Source organism: Prunus dulcis, chromosome 1, assembly GCF_902201215.1.
Source record: "Prunus dulcis chromosome 1, ALMONDv2, whole genome shotgun sequence".
Lineage (NCBI taxonomy): Eukaryota > Viridiplantae > Streptophyta > Magnoliopsida > Rosales > Rosaceae > Prunus > Prunus dulcis.
The window spans coordinates 2,784,592-2,799,115 of NC_047650.1; the positions used below are offsets into that span (position 1 = coordinate 2,784,592).

At 36.7% G+C, this 14,524-nt stretch overlaps 1 protein-coding gene and 1 long non-coding RNA gene across 5 annotated transcripts; one reads left to right on the plus strand and one right to left on the minus strand.

The window, feature by feature from the left end:
• Window positions 1-770: 770 nt before the first annotated feature.
• On the minus strand, window positions 771-3,327 carry LOC117616439 (actin-depolymerizing factor). The gene is made up of 3 exons (XM_034345766.1): window positions 3,106-3,327; window positions 1,896-2,161; window positions 771-1,226 (listed from the first exon to the last, which is right to left on the minus strand). The coding sequence occupies exons 1-3, from the start codon at window positions 3,118-3,120 to the stop codon at window positions 1,076-1,078; spliced, it is 432 nt and encodes a 143-aa protein (XP_034201657.1). The 5' UTR covers window positions 3,121-3,327; the 3' UTR covers window positions 771-1,075.
• A 6,856-nt stretch (window positions 3,328-10,183) lies between these two features.
• LOC117614384 lies at window positions 10,184-13,832 on the plus strand. Of its 4 annotated transcripts, XR_004583862.1 has the most exons (6): window positions 10,184-10,455; window positions 10,598-10,678; window positions 11,923-11,999; window positions 12,343-12,404; window positions 13,169-13,231; window positions 13,535-13,832. It is a non-coding gene; the product is annotated as an uncharacterized LOC117614384 (long non-coding RNA). The 4 variants fall into 4 exon arrangements; XR_004583864.1 differs by lacking the exon at window positions 13,169-13,231; XR_004583863.1 differs by lacking the exons at window positions 13,169-13,231; window positions 13,535-13,832 and adding an exon at window positions 13,061-13,110.
• The last annotated feature ends 692 nt before the right edge of the window (window positions 13,833-14,524 follow it).

Consider the following 14,524-nt stretch of genomic DNA (forward strand, 5'->3'; position numbering starts at 1 on the left):
ATTGATAAAAGCTTGATGTACCAAGAGAAATTAGGCAAAAAGATCATCTGGGTTAGCCTTGAAATTTTCTTATCTGCATTTGCTTTTCTTTCGGGCTTTTAAAAAATTAAAAATAAAAAAAAAACTTAAAAGTAATCTTGTCTCATATTATCTTTGGGCACAAAACCATATTCACCAACTGTTTGATCAAAATTTTGGTTGCATCACCAAACCGTTTCACACCATGTGATGTGCCTGAAATCTAACCTTGTACCAAATGGTCTGATGCTTGAGCATGGTTACAAGGCATTAGAAAGCAAAACAAGGAAACAACCAATATGATCCCTGACTTGTAACATAGCTTATCTGATTTTTAATTTTAATTTGACTCGTTTATGGAGACAGTCCAATTATATCGAAGCTTACATAATGCACAGGACCATTCAAGAACTGAGCTAAACTAGCATTAAAACACATGAGAGCTAGAAAACAGGGGGCCATCTATAACATTCAGCTTCGTGTTGTTGGTTTCTCTTAGGTGACCAAGTTGCCGCAAATTCAAAAGGTAAATTGATTAACGAAGAGCAATGAAACAATATCAAAAGGGTTAATATTGTTTCGGATGAATAACCTAAAGACAAATTTCTGTAGCAGCAAATAGATCCCTTCAACTATCACGAACAAAGGTCATAAAATTCATAACCGATCCATTCGGCTTTTTAGTACTCATTGCAAAACTAAAATGTACTACGATGATAAGTGGTAAATGCAATGCAATGCAAAGAGAGACATCCCCGATAGAGTATGAATATCTATTCCATAGAACATGAGTCAAATTATCATTATACACTACCATATCCAATTTCACCTGAGAAGCATCATGGTAATAAGGAAGCTCATATTCCGGTGCCATTGAGATCATAATCAGAGCCCCTAATCAGCTTTCCCAGGTGCTGATTATTAATTATATTAAACTATACCTAATTTCTGCCAGGAACATATAATGCACATATTCAGACCAGAAAAGTAATTCCCTCGAGTTCCAAAAGAGGCCTAGGTGCTTCTCTAAAATACCTAACCCTTTTAAAACAAGTGCTCAGTGTGCACGGTCCCTAAGGACTTCTAGTTCCATCTCGGTTGGGTCAGTTGCCTGGATTTCATAATGGATACCATCCAGCTCCCTCCTGAACCTGTCCTTTGATGTTGCATAGAGCATCTTGGCACGGATCCGTGACACAGAGGGTGACCTGGAAAAGGAAGCATCAGTATCACATCAAAATTGAAATGGCAATGGCAATAGCAACTCAAAAGGGGGGAGAAAAGCAGTTTCATACAGAAAATAGTAGAAACACAACCATATACAAAAGACCTTTAAAAGTTGCATATGTAAACAGCAAACATCTTTCCTCTATGTGAGATCACAACGAGACCCAAATCATCAACAAGATCCAAAGTTTTTATTCAAGTTTCACATAAACCAAGTGGGATATGATGATGAAAAGAGGTGGAAGCAATCCTTGAAAAAGAGCTCAGCAAGGAGCAATTAAGCTGAACTCGATCCAAAAGTTTCTAGGCTACATTAACCCCAGCTTCCAATTCAAAAACCAAGCAAACTATAAAAATCCTCCAATATACCAACACAAAAACGATCCTCACCAAATGCTTAAGAAGCAAAGCAAGTGGAAAATGAAACTCATCGCTATGTTTGCCATCATAATTTGGTCCAGGGGGGGCATTCACCTATTTATGTGACAAACTTTCCAAAGGGCATATTGCGATTAGAGAAGGTCAAAACACAGAATCATCTCGAATAAAACACAGTTGACCAAAAAAGAAGAGTCACTAGCATCAAAGTTCGATTGGCAATTTCAACTGCATTTTAAATCAGAAAAAGTAACCATACAAAAGAAACTAACCATGCAATGAAAAAGATCTTGCTCTTTTGACAATTCTCTGAAGTGACAAAATCAAAGTCATAAATTGCATAGCGGCAGTCATTCTCAGGCATTGAAGCAGTGAAATCATCATAGCTTTCAGCTGGACCTCCAGTCTTTTCAACCACAACCTCTTTTTTCTTCTCGTCAATTTTAAAAATCACATAGCGATAAGCCTTCTTCCTCTGCAGTTCCAAGAACGTGTTTTTGCAGTGCTCAGCAACACCCATGCCTGATGAAGCATTTCCCTGAAATGAAAATCCAGTGTTAAATACTTGCTCCAAACAGCATTAACTACCAGTTGTCATTTTTGCAGAGCATAATAAAATCAGAATTTCACTTCAAGATATCATTAAACAAACCCGTCCAAGAAGAACAAACACCAGGACGCTATACAGGATTAAATCAAACATATGCTTAATCCTTCCCAAACTTGAAAGTTACCATTTGGAATTACACGGACATTGATGGCCCATAACAACATTTGAATTTGTAATTCCAACTGTGGATATTGAATTTCATATTTATTATTTGGAGCCAACAGAACAAAACCCATGATCACTCCAAAGCCACCAAACCCAAATAAAAAAAACTTCAATGATAATCCAATTCAAAGTCCAAGTCCCAAGTCTCCATAACATGCAATGAAAGGAATCACATCTTTGTCAGATTCGGACACCCACATCCACAAACAAGAAACCTCAAACCAGATACTGCCTTTATATAAATTCTAATAAAGCCATCAAATTTGTGCAAGAAAATGAATTGCTACGACACAAATAAGAACAGAAGTTACAGCCACCATTATATATCCAGTGTACGAAAAAAAATAAACTGGACTTTTAGCACACAAAAAAATTCTTAAATTTCTTCTTAATAAATTAAAGTGAAGTATGAACAACCCAGAAGAGAAATGGTTTGCAACAAGCAGATTACTAACTAACGACATTAATAAGTGCAAGTAGATCGATAATTGACCAAAAAAATCTTAAATTTCTACAGAAAACAAAGAGAAAATGAGTTTGCAGTTAAAAATCAAGCCCATGTGTTTATCTGCTGCCAAAAGCAAACCAAAACCCAGTAATCAGAACTTTAAAAGCACAAAAAAAACAGAAACACAAATCTATAAACCCAGAAGAGAGAGAAAAAAATATATACAAATAGATCTGAACAAGTAACAGGTGAAACTTACTCCTCTGAAAGCCATAACTGTTACGGAGGCAGATAGAGAGAGGGAGAGGGAGGAGCGTATGGAGAAGAAAGAAGGAGAATAGGAGCCACTGAAGAACAAAAGGAGAAAAGGGAAAAGAACAAGATTCGCGTTTTGAGGGAGGGGAAAGTAAAAAAGAGGCGCGTCTCGTATGTGTATTTTTCGTATCTCGGTCTAAACATTAAGTATTGTATTATTCTTTTTCCTGACAACGACCCGCCATTCCGTGTTAGAGGAGAATTCATTGATGTGGTCATATCGGATTAGGTTTACTTAACTTTTCTCAAGTAGCATTTGCAATTTACCTGTTATAATATATGTACTGTTATAAAACTAGAATAATTAGAGGATGATAAGTACTACTGGAATATTATGAGTAGAATTATATTTCTCTTTGTGATGTTTATACTGATAGGATTTCTCCTCAGATAGACTCCATTCTTTCTCTTCTCTCTGACTCTCACTCTATTCTCTTCTCTCTTTCGTGTGTGTTTAAAAGCAAATATAATGCCTATTTATAGGCAAAGCAAATGGTTTTTAAAGGAGACATAATGATTTCTCCCCAACATCATTATCCCATCTTTTGACTAATACCCTCTAGCTTTATCTCCATCTTTTGACTAATGCCCTCTAGTTTTATCTATGTGGGCTTCACTTCTTTATAACACTCCCCCTTGAAGACCACATGTCCCTAGATTGGTTGCCTCATTAAAACCTTGCTTGGAAAAACCCAGTGGGAAAAAAAACCTAAGCGAAGGAAAAAGAGTACAACTTTATTTGGGACATAAGGGTAATGCACTCATGTTGCCTCGTTAAAACCTTGCTAGGAAAAACCCGGTGGGAAAAAAACCCTAGTCGAAGGAAAAAGAGTACAACGCGCATATGTCCTGTGTTAGAGGACTCTTGAATGCTCCCCCTGATTTTGCATGCTCCAACTTGATTGCTTGCAGAGTTGTCGTAATCCGATGTCATGCACTAACTTTTGGAATGTACATTTCGGCAATGATTTGGTGAAGAGATCTGCTAGGTTATCGCTTGAGCGGATTTGTTTGACTTTGATTTCTTGACTCTTCTGGAGCTCATGTGTGTAGAAAAACTTTGGTGATATGTGCTTAGTCCTGTCACCCTTGATATACCCTCTTGTGATCTGAGCAATACAAGATGCATTGTCCTCATTCAGGATTGTTGGAGTGTCTGTTGTTGAGGGTAGGGCACATGTGCTTCTGATGTGATGGATCACCGATCTTAACCAAACGCATTCACGACTGGCTTCATGGAGGGCAAGTATTTCTGAGTGATTGGAAGATGTGGCCACTAGTGTTTGTTTCATTGAGCGTCATGAGATTGCAGTTCCTCCACATGTAAATACATACCCAGTCTGTGATCGTCCTTGATGTGGATCAGAGAGATATCCTGCATCAGCATAACCAACAATACTCTGGGCGTTGGTCGATTCACTGGAATAGAATAAGCCCATGTCTGTTGTCCCACGAAGGTATCGTAGAACATGTTTGATGCCGGTCCAATGTCGCCTTGTTGGAGCAGAACTGTACCTTGCTAACAGATTTACTGAAAATGATATGTCTGGTCTGGTACATTGTGCTAGGTACAATAAAGCACCTATTGCACTAAGATATGGTACTTCTGGACCAAGGACCATTTCATCATCCCCTTTTGGACGATATGGGTCTTTCTTAGTGTCAAGCGACCGAACGACCATTGGAGTGCTAAGTGGATGGGCTTTATCCATGCCAAACCGTTTCAATACTTTTTCAGTATAAGTTGATTGATGCACCAAAATTCCATTAGCACTGTGCTCAATCTGCAAGCCAAGACAATATTTTGTCTTTCCAAGGTCTTTCATCTCAAACTCACGTTTGAGATAATCAGCAGTCTTTTGAAGCTCTTCAGAAGTTCCAATTAGATTCATGTCGTCGACATATACTGCCACTATCGCAAATCCAGACTCTGATTTCTTAATAAACACACATGGGCAAATAGGATCATTTGTGTATCCTTCCTTCAGTAAATACTTACTGAGACGATTGTACCACATTCGTCCAGATTGTTTTAGCCCATATAATGATCTTCTCAATTTAACTGAGAACATGCCCCGTGGTTTATTTCTGGCTGCTTCAGGCAGCTTGAATCCTTCTGGAACTTTCATGTATATATCTGTATCCAATTCTCCATACAAATATGCGGTAATGACATCCATGAGTCTCATTTCAAGTTTTTCTGAAACCGCCAAACTTATTAAGTAACGGAATGTAATTGTGTCCATTACTGGAGAGTACGTTTCCACATAATCAATTCCAGGCCTTTGTGAAAAACCTTGCGCAACGAGTCGCGCTTTATACCTTGAGATCTCATTTTTCTCATTGCGCTTTCTTGTAAATACCCACTTGTAACCTACAGGGTTCACATTGGGTGGAGTTGGAACAATATGTCCAAAAACACTCTTTTTTTCCAAAGAATTTAATTCTGCCTGGATTGCATCTTTCCACTTAGGCCAATCTTGCCTCTGTGTACATTCATTAATAGAGCACGGCTCAATATCATCATCTTTTATGATCTCAGCAGCCACTGAGAATGCAAATATATCATCGATGATCATCTCATTTCTACTCCACAATTCATCAGTGGACGTATAATTTATGGAGATTTCTTGACTTTCAGGTACAGTTGCCACTCCAGGGGCACTTGTCTCACCAATGACGTTTTCCTTTTCAGGAAGTACCTGTCCCTCTTTGGGGGCATTTGAATTATGAATTGTGGGCTCTCTATTTATTTCATTTGGATTCATTTTGTCCATCAACTTCCTCTTTCGAGGAACTGAATCCTTTGAGCCTAGTGGTCTGCCACGCTTCAGGCGTGCAGCAGATGAACCATTTGCTGGCACATTGCTTTGTCCATTATGGACATCAATCCGTGCGGGTGCATTTGCAGCTGGGATATGAGATTTTGTCACCTTTGCTGCATCATTAAATGCATCCGGCATCTGATTTGCAATACTTTGGAGGTGAACGATCCTTCTCACTTCGTTTTCGCATTGAGCAGTATGAGGATCGAGATGAGACAATGTGGATACATTCCATGATAATTCATGTCGTTCTTCAGGAATGAGTTTGCCTTGTTCTTTAGACACAGATTTTTCTCCCCCTAATGGTGGGAAGATTGTCTCATCAAAATAACAATCCGCAAACCGTGCGGTAAAAATATCACCCGTCAGGGGTTCCAATATCTGATGATAGATGGTGAATCAAAACCAACATAAATTCCCAATCTGCGTTGAGGGCCCATCTTAGTACGTTGCGGTGGTGCAATGGGCACATATACCGCACACCCAAAAATTCTTAAATGTGAAATGTTTGGTTGATTTCCCAATACGAGTTGTATTGGAGAATATTGATTGTTGGCGACGGGCCTCAATCGCACAAGTGATGCTGCATGTAAAATGGCATATCCCCAAGCAGAAACTGGCAACTTTGTTTTCATTAGCAAAGTGCGTGCTATCAATTGAAGGCGTTTAATTAAAGCTTCTGCCAAGCCATTTTGAGTATGCACATGGGGAACAGGATGTTCAATATCAATGCCTAGTGACATGCAGTAGTCATCAAAAGTTTGAGATGTAAATTCACCAGCATTATCGAGTCTGATTGACTTAATGGGATAATCTGGGAATTGGGCTCGTAATTTAATTATCTGAGCCAAAAGCCTAGCAAATGCCATATTCCGAGTAGATAAAAGACAAACATGTGACCATCGGGTAGATGCGTCCACCAAGACCATAAAGTACCGAAATGGTCCACATGGGGGATGAATAGGTCCACAAATGTCCCCTTGAATTCTCTGCAAAAATGATGGAGACTCAACATCAACCTTTGGTTGTGATGGTCTGATCACCAACTTCCCTTGTGAACAAGCTTGGCAAAAGATGTCACTTGATAACATAATGTGTTTAGTCAACAAGGGATGTCCTTTAGAGTTGGTGATGATCCTGCGCATCATGGTGGATCCAGGATGACCCAACCTGTCATGCCAAAGCTTAAAAGCATTTGAGTCAATGGACTCTTGGTCCATGACACTATGTGCCTCAATTGTCCGTATGGTTGTATAATACAACCCTGATGAGAGCGCACAAAGCTTCTCCAGTATACACTTTTGGGTATCACTGGAGGTAATGCAAAGATATTCCATGTTTTCCTCTTTCTTTGTTTCAACATGGTAGCCATTCAAACGTATATCTTTGAAACTCAACAGATTCCTTCTGGAGTTAGATGAATACAAAGCATCTGGAATGGACAGTATTGTTCCATTTGGTAACATAATTTGGGCTATTCCTGAGCCTTCAATCAGATCTGCAGGACCTGATATGGTTGTTACCTTTGCTTTTGTAAGCATTAATTTTGAGAAATACTTCCGATCTTGAAGGATCGTATGAGTAGTCGCGCTGTCTGCGAGACAAATATCTTTGCCATAGCCTTTGTTTTGAGGGCATCCATAATTTACATCCATGCCTTCAAATAAGTAAAATAAGCTGAATCAATAAAGAAGAAAACATTACCACTTTTATTGGATTGAAATGAAAAATTAAACAACACTTCAGCTAATACAAATAGTACATTAAGGAATTTAATCTAATTCGGACTCATAAGCTTCATTCCCTCTTTCAGTAACAAAATCAGAAACATCCAGATGCGTCTTGTTTAGCTGACGCGATATTTCTGATGAGCCATTTGTGGCTGGCGGAGCATGATCAATGTAATTTATCTCCACTTTCCTGTTCTTAAGTGAAGCTTGATAGAGATCCGCCAAATGCTTGGGCGTACGACATGCGCGCACCCAATGTCCCTTTGCACCACATCTGTGACAAGTGCTTTCAACATTTCTAGGCACATGGCTCATCTGTGCCTTTCCCTTATTACGGGATGCATTTTTGCCATTCGTGGATGGACCGCTCCTTGGACCTAAACCCTCTGAACGAGCACCACGATTTTTTCTATTTCCTTGCCAGTGGCCACGCTTGCCCCATCGCCCACGTTTGTGGATATTACCACGAGATGAAGTGGCATTCACTTCCTGAGATGCAGCATTTATTTCAGGAAGTGGTGCTGAGCCCGTTGGGCGAGATTGGTGATTCTTTAATAAGAGCTCATTATTCTGCTCAGCTAACAAGAGGCAAGATACAAGTTCCGAGTACTTCTTGAAACCGCTATGTCTGTATTGCTGTTGAAGGAGGACATTTGAAGCATGAAAAGTGCTCAGAGTTTTTTCGAGCATATCCTCCTCAGATATATTTTCCCCACATAGCCTCATTAATGAGGTAATTCTGTGCATAGCAGAGTTATACTCGGACACTGACTTGAAATCTTGAAATCTCAAGTGAGTCCATTCGTATCTAGCTCTTGGGAGAGTCACCATCCTCTGGTGATCGTATCTTTCACCTAGAGCTTTCCATAGAACCAACGGTTCATCAACCACCACATATTCGCTCTTCAGCGCTTCATGGATGTGGCGGCGAAGAAAGATCATGGCCTTCGCATTCTCTTCAGGCGAAGCATCATTCTCATCTACAATTGTTTGTCCGAGGCCATTGGCTCGTAGATGAATTTTGGCATCCAGGACCCATGATAAATAGTTGTCCCCGGAAAGGTCCAAGGCAGCAAACTCTAGTTTTGCCAAATTTGCCATCCGAAACTTTAGGCTCGGGATCTGGGACATTAAGCCACTTATTAATAGGAATTTCAGGCCCTCATTATTCAGGTATATTAATTGATGATAAAAATAAAGTGCTATGAATTTGCTGGTATGGACGATAAACCCGCACCATACCTTAAATAAAATTAAATGTGCGGTAAAGTAAATTCATAAAGTAAATTGCTTGTTGTATGGACGTTAATTCCGCACCATACTTTAAATAAAAGTAAATATGCGGTAAAGTAAATTTATAAAGTATGAGGGTTAATTCCACATCATACTTTAAATAAAAGTAAATGTGCGGTTAAGTAAATTCATAAAGTATGAGGGTTAATTCCACATCATACTTTTAATAAAAGTAAATGTGCGGTAAAGTAAATTCATAAAGTATGAGGGTTAATTCCACATCATACTTTAAGTAAGAGTAAATGTGCTTGTATGGGCACTAATTCTGCTCCATACTTTTTAAATAAAAGTAAAGGCAGCTGTGTGGACGATAAACCCGCGCCACACCTTTAAATAAATATTGCCGTATGGGTAATAAACCTACTCCATACCATAAATAAAATAAATGTGGGGATAAAAACCTCCACCTAATATATATGAAGTGCATAATATATCATATATTGTGGGCAATATAACTACGCCACTATTCAAGATATAATAGATGGGTTTTAAGATCACACCATCATTTTATTACAATAATTTGTGTTACAACGCGATGGGTAAAAAAAAAAATTACACCACCATAAAATAACAGGACGGGGTATAAAAACCGCGCCATTCCAAATTACGTTACAAAGAAGTAAATTAAACAAGCATGGATGAAACAACATAGAAATTGTGAGAACACAAAAAAGAAAGTTTGCATGTCGTCGTGGTAGTAAAGTGAGAGTAGACATATGACAGAGAGGAGACAGAGAAATAACCACATAGTGTTGAGTTGGGAAAAATTCAGAAATAAAAAGGAGAGACTATCGTGCTGATAACGTGTTATAAAACTAGAATAATCAGAGGATGAGAAGTACCACTGTAATATTGAGAGTGGAATTATATTTCTCTTTGTGGTGTTTATATTGACAGGATTTCTCCTCAGATAGAATCCACTCTTTCTCTTCTCTTTGACTCTCACTCTATTCTCTTCTCTTTTTCGTGTGTGTTTACAAGCAAATATAATGCCTATATAATGCCTATCTATAGGCAAAGTAAATGGCTTTTAAGGGAGACATAATGATTTCTCCCCAACATACACAATTTTAATTAAAAGAGGGTGAAATAGTAAAACACCCTTGATTTAAAAAAGAACAAAAAGAAAAACAAAATAGAAAAAGCGAGTCGTGCTATACAAACCCAAGTCGTGATGTGCTTCTCTCAAAGAAGAAAAGCTGAAGAACGTGGAGAAAAATTGCACGGGTTCAGAACCCACGAAGCTGACGGTTTCCACAATTTTAGAACCCATCACCACCATGTTACCTATATTTTTCTTCGTCCACTTCATTGGCACCTTTTCTGCTTCAGAAATCGAAATCGAAATTGCGAGTAATCACCCAAGAGCACCCGGTGTAAAGACTGGCCAGACTCGAAAAACTTCCTTTCTCATTCCGCACCACACCTGTTATCCTGTAACTGAAGGTAAAGCATCCGTTTTTTTTGTCTTAATGCATGTATATTTCTAATTTTGTTGGGTTCAATATAGTCTCCCCCAATTTTTGTTGCTTTTCTTATGATGTGTTTTTTGTTGGTGCTGGTATAACTAAAAATCCTTTGTGCTCAGATAAAGGAGGTAGGGTTCACACTCAGAAAGAGAGAATATTTAAATTCGTACAGGAGGGATAGTGTTCAAGTTATTTATCAGGTTATTATTTCAAATCCTATTTCTTTTTTGTCATCACACGTGCTCTTCCAAGTTTTAGATTGTTTGTTAGGATTGTATGAATTTGGGTGTTTGATTTTCGAAGTTTAATTTTCTCTATTTTGGCTAATTTTGTCTTGGTTTCTCTCTGTCTCTTTCATTCTTATTTGTGAATTTGTTAGGATTTCTGAATTTGGGTGTTTGATTTTCGAAGTTTAATATTCTCTATTTTGGCCAATTTTGTCTTGGTTTCTCTCTGTCTCTTTCATTCTTATTTGTGAATTTGTTAGGATTTCTGAATTTGGGTGTTTGATTTTCGAAGTTTAATCTTCTCTATTTTGGCTAATTTTATCTTGGTTTCTCTCTGTCTCTTTCTTTTTTATTTGTGAATTAATTTTGTTGGGTTCAATGATAATCAGCTAGCTGCATTTGACTTGGGGTAACAAATGCAAGAGTTACAGATGCACAATTATTAATACAAATGCAAGAGTTACATTATGTTCCTGATGCACAATTATTAATATAATATTGCTGTTCAAGAGAATCCAGCTTCTAATACGTTGGCAAGCCTGTAAACAACTGGATAAACCAACCTGTGAATGTAGTTATGTTTATGAATAGATTCTATAGCCATAACACTTTGGGCAATGTAAAATCTTGCAACAGTTTCAGTCAAAGTCTCTTCTCTAATAAGCAAAGTCATCATGTCACCACCAAGTAGATACTCCATGATTAGATACAAGTAGTCAGCATCTTGAAAGGAATAGTAGAGTTTCACAATGCAGTGACTAGCAACCTCTGCAAGCAAATCCCTTTTAGCTCTAACATGTTCAACCTACGTTGCAGATAGTATTTGGCCTGCTTAAGTTCTTTATGGTATCTGCATTTTGATTCTGTTTTGTGGCGTTTTCCTTTGTTTCTAAATTCCAGTTAATCACTCTGAATCTCAATGTTGTTGTTACTGATTAGCTGTGATTTTCCCCAAAAATATGTAGCTTAAGAGTCGATGAAGTAATTCCATGAAGTAATTTCATCAATATGCTTGCTCAATGTTGTTGTTCTTTGAATCTGTGTTTTGTTGTGATATTCGAATTTCTCATATATTAGACAATGTCTTCCTCTTTTTGATCTGTTTACTATCACTAATCTCTAATTTTTTAAAATCCTAATGGAATTTCTTTGATTATATATATATATATATATGGGTTTAAATTAATTGTTCCTGATTTCATTAAATTTTACTGCAGTACTTGGACGAGAACAAGTCATTGATTCTGAAGATCGTTGAGAGCCAGAATACAGGGAAATTGAGTGAATGCGTAAAGTGAGCATTTACTTTTTCATTGACTGCTCTGCTTTGGACATCTTTTATTTTCACAGATTGCTATTTATAAGCAACGTATATCTGTTAGGCTATTTTTATTTATATGTTAACTTGCTTTCTAATTGATACTGCATGGTTGCAACTCATGGTTTGCTTGGAATTTGCTTGGAATTTGCTCAATGTTGTTGTTCTTTGAACCTGTTTTTTGTTGTGATATTTGAATTTCTCATATATTAGACCATGTCTTCCTCTTTTTGATCTGTTTACTATCACTAATCTCTAATTTTTTGATCACTAATCTCTAATTTTTTGATCATAATGGAATTTCTTTGATTATATATAGATGTTGTTTCGCTAGAGCACCAATGAAGAAAGCATTTAGATTTGATGTGTTTGATGTCAATGGTATGAATCTCTCTCTCTCTCTCTCTCTCTCTCTCTCATATTTTGGTTTGGGATTTTTGAATTCTTTTTTTGTGAATTAATTTTGCTGGGTTTAATGATATTATCAGCTAGCTGCATTTGACTTGGTGTAAATCACGTACTTGGTCTGCTTAAGTTCTTTATGGTATCTACAAATTAAAAAAATTAAAAAAAATAAAAATTAAAAAAAAAGTTCTTTATGGTAATTTATAAAGTAAGAATTTTGATTCTGTTTTCTGGCGTTTTCCTTTGTTTCTCCAGCTAATAGATGTAGGGGTTTCCACACTGGCCATTGATTTGTGTTGGCTTTTTAGTGGGTAGTTGCCAAAACCTTGGATTTGGAACTCAGTGGTATTTGTTTCAACAATTGAACATATTTTTCATCTCTTGGTAGCATTTGTTTTTCTACTTTGTTGGTTAAGCCAACCCCATTGTAGTGCGTAGAAGGAGATTTACAGTTTCATATTGTGTCTTCTGGATATTGTTATCAAATTAACAAATTTCCTGATCTCTCGATCTCTGCTTTTGCTTACCTAAATTGCATTTGCTTCAAGTTGGAATGAATGAGGTATTTTGAGGCTATATAATTATGTGATTGTTGTGCTTCATTCTAATTACTGTTTATTTTATTTTTTTAGTATGAATCATAGTTAAGCAGTCGTCCAATTGCTAGGTCCAAAAAAGAAAATTAATAAGTTTTTCATATCTACATGTCTTATTGAAACTTTGGAATTTTATCTCAACAGATTCAATTGTCTGTCACATCTCTGACTTATTCACTGAAGCAAAGAAGCAAAGATAATTTTCAGGTTAATGTTTCTTCATTTTGTTTTATTGACACAATTTTTTCTTTTGGGTTCCCTCAAAATTCCTTCACAAAATTTGACTTGGCTCTACTATTACGTGTTTTCTGCTCTCTCTTTCTGTTTTTTTCCCCCGATTTAATTAACAAATTTTAGCATAATTTCTCAACTTTAACCAGTTGTCTTCACCACCCAAACCAAAATGTCCAATTTGAAGCAAATGTTTTTAATTTTGGGTTTTGTTTTCTTTTGTTTTTGCTGAATTGAAATTAACCCCATTTTAATGCTGCTCCTAATCTCATGTTGCAGGATTCTCTTCCAACGATCTATCCATTGCTAGGTATGGGTATACGCCCGCATTCACCTACCTCTACATTACTTTCTTTGTTTGCTAATCATACTTTTTTACCTAATAAAGCAACAAGCAGCTCAAAAAAGAACAATGAAAACATTGAACAGAGAAAATCATTTTGCTTGCTCCTTTGTATTTGATTATTATTATACCAACCAAAACAATGAAGACTACAACCTGGACATGCTCAAGATTGAACTTTGCAATATATGTATTATATTTTTTAATTAATTAATCATTTGTATTAATAACCAATCTTTTGTACTATTCATCGATGTACCCTAATTTGATTTATATATAAGAAGTTCATTTTCAATGTATGAGTTAATGCCTTAACTTCAATTTTTAAGTAAAGGTTTAAAAAAGATATACAACCTTTTTTATGGGAAAGGTTTATATAGCCATGAAGAAATATTTTTGCACGTGAACAATATATTTGTTATAACAAAAATCAAATATTAATGCATTGTCGTTATGTAAGGAGATGTGTAAAATGTTAGTGCATAAATTACGAATCTATTTAAAGATAAACTGTTGAAATTTAAGAAATTTAAGGTATTCTGTAAGTATCTTACGCCTCAAGAGGCTGTATGGAATTAAAAAATGTACTATTGACAATTATTACATACAAGTAACGAGTTCGAATAAAAAACGTTAACTAAATACACAACGGTCTTTTATTAATTAAAATATGGCCAGCAATTTTTATATAATAACTAGAATCTTATACATGGGCAATTATTTATAATTAAATTACCTAATAGTAATAAATATTGTAGTTATTAATGGAGCGTGCACACAATCGTACAAGAGAATGGCGACAATCAATGAGTTCTTCGCAACGTCGACATTATCTAGCTCGCCGACGTGCAATCGCTCGAGGAAAGCGACCGATAATGAACAATGTACGTGATTGTCATACTCAAGGAGGCCCCAGTAATATAGAA